The following is a 15,944-nucleotide window of genomic DNA, read 5'->3' as shown; positions in this document are numbered from 1 at the left end:
TACGTTCCCTACTGTCTTGGTCTGATGACAGATGCAGCAGTTTGTGAATGTCTGAATGAATGAACATAGGATAAAAATGTGATTTAGCCCCAACAAACTTGATGTTTTTCTATATAAAGTACTTCAATAAATATCCATTGGAGAAATGATTGTTTCTTCCAATTGATGATATCAATGAACAAAAGCAAGCATTACAAAATCCTCACCTTGTTTTACCTTACATCTCTCTTTTCCCTACCCTCTTTTTCTACTCAAAAACGAGGTGAGCAGTTTTTAGCCCGTGCAATCATGCAAAAATGTTTAAGAAAGACTGTTCTGATTGTCTCTGACAAGAGAGAGGTAATAAAAGTAGGTGACATACACACCCTATCTTTAATGCTAGTAAGTAGCTTTGCTAAAGTACATTAAGTTGTCTAATAAACTGCTAAAACACCTAAGCTAGCTGTAATGACTTTTCCTGATGATATATAACATGAATAATATGAATTAGTTGCAGTTCTGTTTGGTTTACTTTTCTCTCAAGTTTTGCATGCTTTTGCTTAATGCAGACTTTCATTTTATTACACTGTTTTTAATGTAAACTGGATTTTAAGATTGTTTTGCAGGAAATTACATAAAAGAAACTTTAGACTGTTTCCAAAAGTCTCACTACAAGAGCACATGAGGAGTTCTGGCTGAAACGTACTTTATGTCTGATTTCTGCTGGTTATGATCTCGCCCTGCTCTGGGCAGCCATGCCTCCACATCCATCTCTGGTCTCCAATGATGGATTTCATGAATACATTCCTTGTATCAACTTCGTTTCTGAACAACTTTGTAATGTGAACCTTTGCAAGCTTTTTAAACGCTTCCTCAGCCCAACCCATCACCACACCTTCCCGTAACCACTCACAGACACACCTCTAAGCCAAACCCACCCGGGCCCAACCCGCTCGTCTCCCTGCCTCCTCCCCTTCCGCGGCACCGCCCGTACCTCAGAAGCCCACGCGTTTCCTTTGGCTCGGCCCCTTCCTGTCGAGACTCCAGCGCCGATAGCCCGGACAAGGAATGACAGGCGGTCCTTAATGGCCGCCCCGCCTCCCTCAGGCACAGCCAAAATGGCGGCCGTGTTGTTGCACCGGCCGTTAGGCGGGAAGGGGGATGATGGCGGGCCGCTGTCAGGCCGCGTCCCACAGGGCATCCACGGAACTGCGCTGCACTACATCGCTGAGTCATGGCGCTGGGAGGGCCCCTGAAACGCCTTGTGGTCCAACACCCTGCAATGAACAGGGACATACGCCAGATGAAGGTGCCTGCAGCCCCGTGCAGTCTGACCTTGAGCGTCTCCAGGGACGCGGCAGCTGTGCTACCTGTGCCACTGCCCCACTGCCATCATTATAAACACTCCTTCCTTAAGTCCAGCCTAAGCAGCCGGAATGCTCCTGATGCAATCCAGACCTCAGAAAGCACAGAGCAGTGAGCATACTCGCTGGTTACTGGGGTTTTACAGAGCTATTTCTGAGTGCAGAAGGCCAGAACAGTGGCAGGAGCCTGCTGGTGGAAAGAAAAGACAGCCATTACTTACAGCAGTAATGGAAACACACACAGAAAGCAATGTTTTCCCACAGCATCTGCTCAGAGTTTGTATACAGTAACAAAGTTAGCACTGAGGAAAAAACAAGTTAGCCTGTTTTATTTTAAACAAACTAAACAATCGGAAACAGTACAAAGTAGTACAAGCTAATTTCATTCAGACCACTTCCTCACCTGTTTCAGATACTTAAAAAATTGGCACTAACTTCTCTGCAAATTTTTCTTGGACACAAAATACTGTATCAAAAACCATTGTAAATGCACAAAGACATTTCAATTAAGGCTTCTACATATGCCACATGTTCTGCAATTAAACATCTATTCTGTAAACTTTAAGATGTTCTAAAATTACACACACACACACGCATACAAAAAGCAGTTAAATTCCATTGTGATGCTTAATGGAATGAAAACTACCTTGTAAAAGAGGTAATAAGCCATGAAATTGTTTATCTGTGATTTTGAATGGCAATCCTCAAACCTCTTTCATTCATTTAGGTTTATATATTCTGGTGCTCAAAAAAAAAAAGGTAGAAACTAGGAAGGCAAGTATGGCTTGAACTACTGATTCCATTAAGTCCAAAAAATTCATCACTGCTCAACCATGTAAACCAACTATTTTCACAATGAGAGCAAATCTGGTTCCTGGCTGGCACTGCTTCATTTGTGGGATACTTAGAAGGCCAGTTCCTAGGAATAATTTCAGAAATGAAATCAAGCAGTGATGTCCTTCATGTTTATATTGACTGAATGCCTTTGCACTGTTGTGTTTAACCTCTGTACCTTATGAGAGAAGTTATACTTTTTATCACATGCCAAGATGACAGAAGCATGAAATGGCAAATACAATCCATTAATAATCTCATCTTCAGGAGCTCAGCAATTCTGTAAACCAAACACACGACACTCAAAGAAACTGTGATGTGCATTTCCTGCTTTGCAAGGAAATTCCTGTGTGGAAACCTATGTGGGAACACTAAGTCGTGGCCTGAGCTCCCATCTCCTACAGCAAATTACAAGGACTGTACTCTGATGTAACACTGATGGAGAGTAGCATCCTGAATCTCTTTGTTATAATGTACAATGCAGCACCAGCTGTAATTGAGCTCCACAGTTTTACAAGAACACTTACACATCATAACAACCGACTAAAAAGTTAAAGAGTTCCTTCCCACAACCAAGTGGATGCCCTAAAGTAGAACACCAGCAGCTATGGAAAATCTTTCAAGTCCAGAATAACTTCTTTTCCCCCACTCTAGAATTATGTAATTACTTACTTTCTAGAATTACTGAAATTTGTTAAATAAGTACACTAGAACCCTTGACAAGGCAGAAGCTGCCCTAATTATTCATGTTCCCATTCTTGTTTTAAACCAACTTAGGCAGCAGTACAGAAACTTACTACCTCCTTAACATCTCCCTTTCACTCTTCCATCTGGCTAAACTCTCCATCACTTTTATAACACATTAACCTCCAGGGATCTTTGACACTGCACTCCTGTTAAAATCACCTTCAGATATATTAAATAAAATAATGCAAAACTCAGTACATACTAAATAAAACGTAAAACTAGTCCTGTGTGATACCTGCATGAGAAATGGATTTCAGACTAGCTCTTGCCTATGTCTGCTAAGGAGACTGCAAGACGTCTGCATTTACTAATTTAAACTGCTTTCTTCCTATGATTTGTTTTCATCTCTATGGAATATCTTAGAAAAAGGATATACCTCAACTGCTATCAGTATCAGGAACAAAACATAGATTGATGATGACAATATCGCACTGCTGTCAAAAAAGCACTGAATAGCAGATCTTCAGCACTCACCCATTTCCTCTGGCTGTGTAGGTAGCAATGTTTACAAAAGTGAACATTGACTTTATGTACTAAAGATAATCTCCTTTACAAAACAAAAAGGAGATATATAAAAGATTTCAGACATTTGAATATTTAAAAATTAGCATACATAAAAGACCCATGAAATATATACAATATAAAAATACTTTTTTTTTTTTTTTTCTCCTTTATGAAAGTTATAATACATGGTTAAAATACAGAAAGTGTTGAGCCATCAGTTACAGCTACGAGGTGCATGTTCCGCACTATGGCTGGACCCTGGGTATGATAACTCCCTGGGGAAATTCCTCAATTTCAGTATGAAACATCAGTTCTGAAAGAAAGAGAAAAGGACACTGGTTTTATCGAACAAGTTTCACCTAAATACTATTTCATTATACCGAAAAAGATCTCTGGAATTTCCCCAAGCCTCCTGCTTTTCTTCGTAGCCCTTGTTTCAGTAATGGGAACACCCACCACTGTCTTTAGTAAAACTATAGTTGTTCCCCTAGGTTAACACAACTAGCACTGACATTAGCAGCTGCTTATAGGAAGTAGACTTCAGCCTGGACACTTGAATTTGTATTTGAAAGTAGACTGATGGATTGTTCCAGTTTTGAATGTGTCAGAACCAAGACTGAAGATTTCCATTTAGAGACCTGATCATTTGCTGTCTGCCAACAATTTGTCAGAGTGGCAAAATTACACAATCTGTATGTGCAGCACTGTTTTTTTCTCCACTCAAGTTTGAAATCACACACTTCTTTTTGTTTTGCCATTCCATCAACATTTCTTTACTACTTGGGATAAATCCTAACAGAATTTTTTTCTTGAAATTGCTGAAGCATATTATGTAAATTTAGTTGAAATCTGAAAATATCTAAAATCTCATCAAAACCTGGGCTACATCACAACTCTGTCTTCCTTGAATAAGCCTTTTACTACTTAAGAATGACTTGCAATTATAATTTAGACACCTACTGTAAGTTTTACTTTCAGTAATTGTAAAAGCTGCCAACTAATTATGTGTTTTAAGCTAAATGAGTTATTAGAATTAAGCAGGATAAACTGGCAGCAGCTGAAATATAGAAAGCTGTGAATTAACATTCTAGAGAAATCTGAAGAAGCACATTTAACCTTTGTCCTCCCAGACACAAATCTGTTCCTCATAACATTTCTCAGGACTACACTTGAGCACCCAATGCAGACCGCAGTAGATACAAGTCTGAACAAATAAGGTTTTGCCAGTTAACATTTCCTACCTTCACTGTGGTCCAGCTCTGGTCGGTAAGACAAGAAGATCCAACTTGCCCCAACCAGAATAGATACTACCAGATTCACCACAATCCATGGCTGAATAATTTCTTCCTCCATACCTGCAGTCCTGGGAAAAGCACATCAACCAATTAGTCAGGGTACACACCAGTATGCACATATTTACAGTAATAGCTTCAGCAGAATATCATAAAAAAAACAAAAATCTTGCTAAGTCAGATGCAGAAATATCACTATTATCATAATGGTCTTGCTTTACAAAGATCCGATAAAGAGAGTGTATACCAAAGATAGCAACTCAGCAAAGAAAACCCGTTAGCTCACAGAGAATGTTCACTTGGAGATTTCAACACTACATTCCTTTTCCTGGCCAAGAAACAGAAAATAGAAACCAAAATGCACTGTCAAATTTTGCTATGATGAAAGATATACTAAGTCATCAGTAGGTCTTATTTTCATCACTTCTTTGTGGGGCAGCAGGGCGAGTGAGCAGCAAGTCAGTGAATCCCGTCTGGAAACCTGTTCAAGGACTTGTAGACAGAGGCTGGATAAGATGGGGCTTTAGGTAAATGTTAGGATTTAATTGGCTGATACATTTCTTACTGTCATTAACAGCAGCAGGTTGAGGCTTTGTTACTATAAACCAGATTTTTCAATAAACAATTCAATAAACTCTTATAAAAGCTCTAAAAAAGAAAAAAAATAGCTAACTGCATGCAGCAGAAGAGATACTTAGAGTTTCCATCACACTTGATGTTCTCAGCATTGTTCCAACAAGACCTTCTTTGAGTTATGACACATTTGTGACCAACATGACTGAGACCAAATATGAGTTCTCATTTCTGAGATTCAAGACACACTCAGACAAAAGCACATGTAGTAATGGATATGCACATTATATAACCTTTAGAATCCACCTTAGTTTGACTAAGGTTCACAAGTGAGCAATGTTACAATTCACAGAAGACCTTTCTTAGGTTTCCTACCAGATGCTGCCATTTTCTGAAGGCGGTGTGTAGAGGTTAATTCTGTCACATGTCATCTGCTGACTTAAGGATAAGATAAGAGCAGTGAAGTACACTGGAAGAAATAAAAGTAGTAGCGTCAGGTATAAAGCAAGTAGAAAATGCTGTCCCATCATGAAGTGATAATTATCGCTACATTTTCTTTCATTTCACTTTACTTCTTCCAATGATATTGCCATTTTTATTGCATTCTCTCTTCTTCAGTGTTCTTCTCAAAGTCCAGGTTTTCTGACCCATCAAAATTAAGTTTCTGCCCTTTTGCAATCTACCATCTACACCAGAGGCCCCAGTCTAGTTTTTGCTACTTTTGTGTTTGAAAGTGGGGAAACAGCCATCCCAGCAGTACTATCACTAGTTGCTACTACTGCAAATACTTTAAAAATGCACAAAGTGTTCATAATCCTTGAATGCAATTTTCAACTACTCCCCAAGTCGCTTATTTTAGGGTAGATAATAACCATGGAGGAAAAATCCACTGAAAACAGAAGGCAGGATTTTTTCCATTTACTTTCTCTTTCGTACCACTTCTTATTCACTTCAGGATACTTACAGAATGAAGCCAGTGCTGCTGGGTCTAGGGTAAGAAAACCCCTCAGTGCAACTGATGCTTTTGCCAAATCAATCCTGATAAGAAAATCAAGAGTCATTATAACAGCTCAATAAGATAATAATATTGTTCTTCTAAAGGTGTTCAGTTGCTTTTACTTTTAAGATACATTTTCCTGCTTATGTTACATTGCCTTAGTAAACTACCATGCTGCATACACAAGCATAATGATCCTCATTATGCCAAGCTCCAGAATATCTGAAATTAAGGATGATGTTCCATGAGTTTTGTAGCTCTTCCACTGCAGTTAGGGAAAACGTGGAGAGATCTGCTGCTCCCAATCCTTACCATTCATTTCAGTGTCTGCACCATCAATGCAGTTAATGTTAATAAAACTACTTAAAGAGCTCACACTGGTACAAGAGTAATTAAGAATAAGTCAGGATTCCTCTCTGCCACCACTTATTGAAAAGAAGACACAATTCCTTCCACGAAACAGACTCCTTCCCCGGCTTACCATGCTGCCGAGGAAACAATACATCGCTAAAATAAACTTCAGTGAAACCACTCTGCTTATGGCAATTTTGCCCCTCTTTACATCTGTTCCTGTCATTGAGCCACAATGCAGAAACGCAGCTGAGCTAGGAAAACTATATAGCTATGTTGCAAACTTACCTGGATAAGGGTTTCACATGAAAAGTAACATAACAGAAACAGTAGCTGTTCTCTACTGCCCTCCACCACAGCTCTCCGGTATGATTCACCTCTTGATTACACAATCAGTACCCAAACACTGATACATGGCAGCAGGTAATAGATAGAAATGAGTAACAAAAGCCTGACTACACAAGCACATCTTTTAACTATACAACCAGCTATGTGCAAAATCATTCACCAGGAGTATCATATTATGTCATCAACAATTTACCTATCAAAGGCTGAGACTGTACTGATAGACAGCAACAAATAGAACAAACTTTGAGCCGGGTAGGCCAACATCTTATACTGCTGGAGCAGGTTAGAAACCGTGGTAAGCTGATTTCCTGCCAAAATGTAGATGACAACGATGTTCCATACAGCATAGCCAGCAAGAAAGCCATGGGCAAACAGTCCGATCACTCTGAAGGGATAAAAGAATATTTGAGAAATTTAATGCCTTGAATTAGAGAAGAACTACATATGAAAAGGCCTACAAATTCACCCTTTCAATCCTGCTGCCTGTGATAGATTGTTTTCAAATGCTTTTTACTGATCTAGTTTTAAAAATCCTATGCAATTGGACTTCTGCTTCCTTCCCTGACAGACTACACCAGGACCTGAGCACTCAACCAGGAAAGTGTGAGTATTTTGTCTGATCCTGTTGCTACAACCCTTTACTGCCGCTGCAGGAATCAAACACGTACACTCTATCCACTCTCCCATTTTACCTGTAGCTCCCCAAGACCACTGCCTCTTTCCTCAGCACAAGGCTCTTAAATCTGTCCTTGAGAGAAAGTCTTTCCAGAATTTCTTCAAACTGTAATTGCCTCCCTTGCTAACAAAAAGCTAAGGGTCAAGCACAGGTTTCCAGGTAAAATACAGGAAAGACGTTAAAAAGTTGTCATATTCCCATTCTGAATCACAATACAACCACAAATGAAAAAAAAACATTTTTTACTTCTGTGCGCAAATTTCCTTTTTTACAGGACAGCATTCAGACACTTTAACTCTGCTCATCTCACAGCTGATAGGTGAAATCTCATTTTGTTTCTTCTGTTGGTTCCTAGTATTTCTGTTATCCTACGTATCTCTTTCTATTCATGTTTCTTCTGAATCTTCGCAATACAACTTTCCTAATTAGCTTCAGCTTCTTGTTCTTTTTAGAGGTTGTATTTCAAGTGGGTGTCTTGACTGTGAATAGATATTACTGTCAACAGAAAAAAGCTAGAGCCCTTACACCACTTGCATACCCAACCACCACCTATTGGAAGTATCCAAATGAAGATACATCACAGGGGTAGAGAAGAGGCACTAACATCTTAAAGAAAGAAAAAAAAATCCAACAGCAGAATGATTTCTGCTTATTTACATCAAAACACTAATCAATCACCTGAAACTTCGGTGTACTGAGAGGGCGACATCTCTAGTGGTCCAAGAAGACTTCACATCCAAAAGCACGTTGATATTTTCAGTGGTTTTAATCAATTCTGCACGGTCAGCTGCTTGAAAGCGCCCTAAAAGGATGAGAAAACTTATTTTAGAGTGTACCAATAACTTCACTCAATATTTTTACATTAATGCTTGAACTTCCTACAGAGAAAAGGCTGTAGGTGTCAAAATTTGTATCAGATTTCTTCTCCCTTGTGCCCCTTTTTCTGCCCTGCCAGCTTCCATTCATATCATGATGCCACTGTCAGCACGGTGTACCCTGACAGATCAGGCTGTGGATTTATGAATGCACAGCAGAACTGGATAAGTACTCACTGTTCTGTACTAGAAAGGGAAAGGAAAGGAACAAATAAAAAAAACCCACCTTCCACATGAAAGATTTCTTGTAACGTAGTAAATACTTCTCAGTGTTGTGACAGTATTAGGTCACATGAGCTTAGTTCTGTACTATCAAGTTTTTTTCACCCACAGAACTCAAAATTTCAACAAATCATCAACACTGCAACACTAGCATTCACTGCTGGAAGATTTTAAGGTACATTTCTTTTCAAGTACTTTTTTGCTGGCAAACTTCCATTTTAAATTCTGCTCAACAGCAACATAGTTGGATTTTAAATACAACTATGTGTTCTCTAAATGCAATTATTTATTGAGGTTAAAAAAAATCACACAGTGCACTTACGATTTTTTTCAACAAACACCTTGCTGACGGGCTGGCTAATTCCAGTGGGAGCAGCAAACACGGGCTGCTGATCTGGGCTCCTTCTGTGCTCATCTTCAATAATGTCATCCTCCTCTACCTCCAGCTCATTGGAACTGTGTGTTTCTGCTGGCCGAGCCTTCCTGGTATCACAAGTCATACAGTGGGGCAGAAAAAGAATGAGAAGAAAAACTTAAAAATTGAACCTCATTGATACAAACAGATCAAGCTACTGCCTGGTATATTATCCCCATTAATACATTTAAAACTATAATTCTCACTGAAACACTAACACTAAACCTTGATTTGGGGGCTTTTATTTCAATTAAATACCTCCTTGTGTCAAAACACTAAGTTGGAAAGAAGTACAGACCAAGAGATTAACAATTAGGAAAAGTATGTACAAACTAAATACAAAGCCGAGAGAATGGATGCATGTGGTAGAAAAGGCAACCAGGACATTGTAAAGGCACAGCTCTTTAAGAAAAGGCCATGCAGCAGGAGGATAATAAAGCAGCTGTTTCTCAGAAAATTAAGAATACAGGAAAAATGAAAGCAAGCAGATATGCACCTTAATTTTTTATGTACTGAAACCGTTGGCTCATGATATCATACTCTGAACTGAAATGCATTCAGATATGCATAAAACAAACATGAAAAAAGTAAGATCTTAGCCCTATACATGAGTGTACACATACAATTTGCTATGCAAGGTGAATGCTACTGTGAAGTTTTCCAAGACCCTATGTCTTTGTAAAGTGACACCAAGATGTTATTCAGCTATTTTTACAGCCACAGATATTCTGATCTACGAGCTACTCTTCTCACTTGGTTTTTTTTCTCTGTTTGCGGACCACTGTTTCTTCAGCTTCAGGAACATCCACGCCATTTCCATTCTGAAATAAGGATGCACTGTTCTGCTGGGTGAAGGAGGTCTCAGAATCTGGAGATTTAAAACAAGCAACATGAAAATTGTATAACTTTTACAGGATTAGAAACACATGACTTAAATACATAAACAGTTATTACATAAGCGTGACAGAAATGGCAACTCTAAGCTATCATTCACCCAGAGAGTAATTCCACTTGTTACAAGGGCACTCGGTTTGGAACACTTTAAACCAAAACCCAAATTGGCCAGTCATATTTTTGTCACCAAGTCTTATACAGCCCCCTTTGCAGCCTATCCTTATTCACATACCAGAAGGTACTTTCTTCTTCTTGCGTTTCCGCTGAGGGACATCCTGAGGCTCAGGAGTCAGGGGCTCGCTGCTTTCAGACTGCCGACGAACAGTTGCTTGGACAATGTCATCTGAAAACCAGAAGAGAAGCTCCAGCAATTTCAACTCAAAGCCGCTGAGAAAAAGAAAAGGAAGACTGCTACGTGTCACATAGTGTAGAATATTTTCCTTTGCCTAGCTGAGGTGAAAATATACTGGCTAGAATATGTAAGAGATGGAAAGCAAATACAGTAATAAGAATATACAAGATTAAAACACACAGACTTCATTTCACCAAAACAATTCCACGTCTGGGAGGAAATGCAGGTATCCAGGAAGTAGCACAATTCCCACTCATGTGTACAACAGAGGACTGACAGAATGGAATGTAATACAGGAAGAAATAATAGCTCTGTATTTTTCCTTTCTACGTGCAAAGACAACAATGCAAGGGACAGAAAAATTAACAGTGACAAGTTGATTCAGACAGACAGATAAGTGTGCGAAGGCAAAAATGGTGCAACATCAAAGGGAAATTTACATTAACTGCTGAACAAACAGCACAGGAATCTAGGGGGGACAGATAAAGAAAACAATTCTGAAGAAAGATTACTCCAATCTGAGAGAAAACTGCTACGCTTTGGAGGAACTACCTTTCCATGGAGGGTCAACATGAAATCTCATCAAACATTCTATCATCAATTGGCATCTTTTCATATAGGAGAACAAGCCTTTTTATAGTGCTTTCAAGTGCTGCAGTTTTTAACAATAACAACAAAATCGACTTTTGTCTTCATTTGAAGCAACAGGCTTCTCCACCTTTTACACTGTTCTACTGTGCTAAAATGGAAAATCAACCAGCAAGTTAATGGCCAAAGTCAAAATATGCTTTGCACCATCAATCTGCCAGCTGGAATAAACAGTCACAAAACCTGTTCCTTGGGAAGCTTTACTGGTCACAGCTCCACTTGTTGCATTTAACATTTGCTACAGTGAGCCCGATATTTTGCACTCTTAATCAAATAAAGCAGATTTATTCACAAAGCTTCACACAGTCCCAAATTAACTGATTTACAGAAATCCAGTAGATTCTACCAACAGAAATTCTTCATCAAAACAGATCAGACTTTAATTTTGCTAAGCAGGATCTGTTTATTCTGCAGATGCACTTCTTGTAATAATGCAAAGCTCTGGTATTAGTCATGCTTCACATATTTAACTCTCAGGTGACAATGGAATGGTTAACCTGTGACTTTATTTGGCAGAAGATTTAAGTTGAGCCAATTTGTTAAACTAGTTGTATCTTAGTTCATTCAAAAATTCAAGCACTTAACACACCCAACATTGCAAGCAGCTTACAGGTGGAAGTGACTATTTAATTAAGTATTAAAAACTTTCAGAAAGGAAAAAAATAAAAGGAATAAACATTAAAGCATTTTTTTCAGTTCACTATTAAAATTTGCTCTTCTAGCAGTATTGGGAATGGATCCAGGGAAAAGGAGAAGATAGAAGTTACTTCAATGTAGCACTACAGACTTGCTCTGAAAAGACAAACATTATTCTGGAGGAGGGGGGGAGGGGGAAAGCACTCAGCAAAAAATCAGTTTTGACAAAGAAATTGAGAAGAATACTATTCCAAAACAGAGCATAGGATTGAAGAAGTTGTATTTGTGAGGAGCTTGGCTACTGCACGGGTATCACTCAGGATTACAGAATTTTCAGTCTTGGTGGAACCTTACCTAATGGAGTCTTTCCTTTGGGCTTTCTTTTTTTGGGACGACTGAGTGGAATGTCATCTGCAGAACAGAAACAAAAGTCAATGTGCACAGCATGGAAAAACCTTCATTTCCCTTTTTTAACAACATACCATTCCAAATTAAGAAAGAGTCCTTTTTACAAGCAAGGACATCCTTCAGTTCTTACAGATCAGGTGACAATTCACCAATGTTCAGAAACAGGAAAAGTACAGTAGAGAGAAGAAAAGCAAAATAGCTTATGTCTTACGTGTAACAGAGGCTAAATATACACATGCACATGTAAAGTGAAAACCTGAATGATACTCTGAAGAATAAACTTCAGAGAACTCTTCAGAACACAGTGACAACATTACAGTTGCCCTAACTCAGAACTAGCAATTAGTAAGAAGAACAAAAGAAAACATCAGATAGTTCTCACAACAACAGTCTGAATACCCATGATTGCATGCATTTAGGAAGAGTGTAAGGATCAATCCTTCAGTCCTTCTGGGCAGCCTGGTCTAGCAGTTGGCAACCCTACACATAGCGGGGGGGTTGAAACTAGATGATCACTGTGGTCCTTTTCAACCCAGGCCATCCTATGATTCTATGATTCAAGAGAGGACGAAATGACACAAGAACTATATAGATAGTTACAATTCTCTCTGATGACAGAATAACTCACCCTGGTTTCCGCTTCACGTTTAATGAGAAAAGGTGTTGAAGAGCAGCGCCAAAGGAGCAAAGGTAAGAAGAGAGTTAGTTTTTAATCAACTCACAACAGTGACATTCTCTCTACTTTTTCATTTCATTATTCCCCTTATTTCCATTCCCACGTTTATTTACTGGCAACTGTACACAAAAGGGTTAAGTGTACAAAGCAATCATCCAGACTCAACACTGTGTCCGTGACTGTGCAGTTCTTGATTGGCCAGCTATAGATCAGATTAAAAGCGATAATCACCTGGTTAATTAAAACTTGCCTGACATGTAACAAACTAACAGAAGTTATGAAACATTACAACATACACATTACTAAAAATACACCTTTATATGTTGCCAATCATGAACATCACATTTGCCCTAAGGAACTTCGAAGGAATTCTGACATATCATGCCATAAAAATCCGTAGAATTGCTTTTCCTTCCACACTGCTCATTAAAATGCTGGAAAAAAGAAAAAAGCCCAGATTTCTCTGGATGCAGTCGGACTCGATGATCTATAAGGTCTTTCCCAGCCTAAGCAATTCTATGATTCCATATTATGTCAAACTGATAAACACCTGTGCCTCCATTTGATAACACCTAGCTTGATTTCAAAAATCCCTGTCATGAAGGATTTGTGATTTAAACGTACCAAAGAATGTACAAAAACAACAGCAACAAAGAGTTAAGGAAGAAGAAAGTGAAAAGAGAAACATCAGTAAAACTGATACAGATGCTAATAAAACTGAAGTTGATGTTTGTCTAAGACTTTAAAAGGTTTAATCTTCCTGAATATTAAAAATGAGGTAAACTTCAATTAAAAATGAGTCAATTTCTCAGCCTCTAAAAACGTTAAATGCTTTATAATTCTTGTGAGGGATTCTAGAACAACAAAGCAGCAAGAAAAGCAAATGTTTAAAAAGCTACTGTGACTGTGCAGATACTCAAACTCATTTTCTTTCATTTCATTTCCTTTAAAAACACAGCAGTAGAGAACCACAATCAATCCTGTGGAACGAACTGATCTTACCTTGGCACTGGGGGGAGGGCACGTGGAGGGCGCTGAAACATAACGGAGAGACAGAAGTCAGCTTCTGACAGTGCAAAATCATCCCGAGGTCTGTTAAACCACTCCACAGAGAACAGCTGCTTTCAGAGGCAATAATAACTCACACTATCTATGTTATGCGCTTCTGAAACCAGGTTCTCATACACAACCAAATACATAAAGAGTAAGAAACACATATCTCCTATTGTCAATCTGAAATGCAGTTCTTGCACTGGATGATTTTGTATTATATAATAATACATAAGAAGTATAGCATTAAACATTTCCTACATTCCAAGAACTCAGTTGATACCAACAACACAAAAGGCTGCCTGACCAGTAAAGCTCAAGGGCCCCCAACTTACCACTTGTTTTTTCCCCATATCATTGGAAGCAGTTCCCTGGAAGAGGCACTGTGAACAGTTCTCCACTCCTGATGTCGCTCACGCTGAACCTCTGCTAATTCTGAACTAAAAATAAGCTTCTGGCTGCCCGGATTAGCTGGCTGTAAACCTCCCTGCCCCTGGGCCAGTGCCCAGCACTATTCCTGCTAGAATCAATGGTGGTTTGCTCTGGCAGCAAAGCTTGTCCTAAATGGCACCTGCCCCAAACCCCATTGCTCTATGGGCTGGTAAAGGTTCAGGTGAGCTCTGCTCGGGGATTTTCACCTGCTAAGTGAGACTCGCCGCACGAGGAAGCTTAAAGCGAAGTTTAGCTCGGGGCTCATTATTGCTTTCATCATCGTTTGAGCGATAACTATCGTTAATTATCTAGGATATGGCAGAGATCTCCAGCCCTCAGCTGCAGCTGCCCATGGCCCGGAGGAGCACACCACAGGCCACAGCAAGGGGGCGGCTGCAGGAGATGGGGCCATTTGGAGACTCCATCCCCCGGTGCCGTTCGGTGAGCAGGGCCACGGGAACCCTCCGAGGAGACACACCCACGGCCGCCCCAGCGGCACAACGGGGGCCGGCTCTTCAAACTCGAAGCCCCCCACCCACCGCCGCACCGAACCGCCGCCAACGCCCACAAAGTGCGGCCTAGGCCGGGGAAGGCTTTAGGCCCGGCCCCCGCCGCCCTTTGGGGAGCCCCGCCGCCCTCACCCGCTCGGGTCCCGCCCGCGGCTCCGCCATGCCGCCCCCGCCGCCGTCCCGAGCCCCGCAGGGAGGAGCCGCCGCTCGCTTCCGCCCCACCCCGCCGCTACGGCCGCGCTCCTCGGCGGCACAGCCGGGATCCTCAGTGCGGCGACGGGGAAAGCGAGCCCTTGAACAGACCGGGATTCCGGCTTCGTTCGCCTCGTTGTGAGTGACACTATTTGCAAATGAAGTGACAAGCTCTAAGTTAAAAGAAAATCAAACTGCAAAGGGAACGAACACCCGATGCTGTGCTTTTCTGGCAGCTGCTTTTCAATGTACATCCCGCTGCTGCGAGGGGCAAAGTACCAGCTCATGCACCAGCCCGGCTCCCGCTGCTTGTACTCACCCCATTCCAGGGCCATGCTGGGCTCTGCTTTCCAGTGTGTTTCCTGCCAAGGACCCCGCTCTGACTTCACTATAAGCTGGCACAGTGCTAGCTGCAAGAGCAGGCTTACTACATGAATAACCTCTTTATAGGCAGCGCAACCTCCTCCAGTAGATTTTCTCCAGGAGGAACCAGGCCGACAGGATAAGCTGTTTCCTCTGAGTCCAATAAACCTGTAATGTGAAATGAAGAGAGTGAGGAACTTGTTAGCCATAATCACTGTACTCTTTGGTGAAGAGAACGTGCTGTCTTGACTCAAACCAATAAGAAAAGGGGCTTTGGATTTGATTTTCCTCTATAATAAATCCATATTTTGTCAGTTTTCAGTCACGTGAGTTGATGGAGTAAAAGCCAAGCCCTGCTAAAATACGGTGGCAGCCCAAGTGACCTCAGGTGTGCACCCACTGCTCACAACAACCACACATTGGTGTGCAATCAGCACTGCCTGGGCTGCTGTGGGACATGGAGGATGCAGTGCAGCGCTAACTCAACTTAAAAACAAAACCAAAAAACCAACCAAACAAACAAAAAAACAAACAAAGAATCATGAATGTTTTGGTATGTTTATGAGTGCATTTTCAGTTGACACAAATGTATAACCTGCGAATTTCC

The 15,944-nt window shown here is 40.5% G+C and overlaps 1 protein-coding gene across 3 annotated transcripts; it reads right to left on the bottom strand.

Moving 5' to 3' along the window:
• Positions 1–1,646: 1,646 nt before the first annotated feature.
• On the bottom strand, positions 1,647–14,981 carry TMEM237 (transmembrane protein 237). Of its 3 annotated transcripts, XM_085552753.1 has the most exons (14): positions 14,915–14,981; positions 14,177–14,276; positions 13,794–13,825; positions 12,744–12,754; positions 12,062–12,118; positions 10,304–10,414; positions 9,931–10,045; positions 9,085–9,245; positions 8,344–8,467; positions 7,183–7,374; positions 6,258–6,331; positions 5,669–5,762; positions 4,670–4,791; positions 1,647–3,741 (listed from the first exon to the last, which is right to left on the bottom strand). In XM_085552753.1, exons 2-14 carry the CDS (start codon positions 14,192–14,194, stop codon positions 3,674–3,676), a joined length of 1,179 nt encoding a protein of 392 aa, XP_085408879.1. In that variant the 5' UTR covers positions 14,195–14,276; positions 14,915–14,981; the 3' UTR covers positions 1,647–3,673. The 3 variants fall into 3 exon arrangements, with proteins under 3 accessions (XP_085408879.1, XP_015723611.1, XP_015723610.1); XM_015868125.3 differs by having other exon boundaries at positions 14,177–14,981; XM_015868124.2 differs by lacking the exon at positions 14,177–14,276.
• Positions 14,982–15,944: the final 963 nt, after the last annotated feature.

The sequence above is a fragment of the Coturnix japonica genome, chromosome 7, assembly GCF_054131305.1.
Source record: "Coturnix japonica strain WE chromosome 7, WE-NBRP24, whole genome shotgun sequence".
In the NCBI taxonomy this organism is placed as follows: Eukaryota; Metazoa; Chordata; class Aves; order Galliformes; family Phasianidae; genus Coturnix; species Coturnix japonica.
Note: the sequence above shows the minus strand (reverse complement) of the source record. Positions and strands in the feature narration are given on the sequence as shown.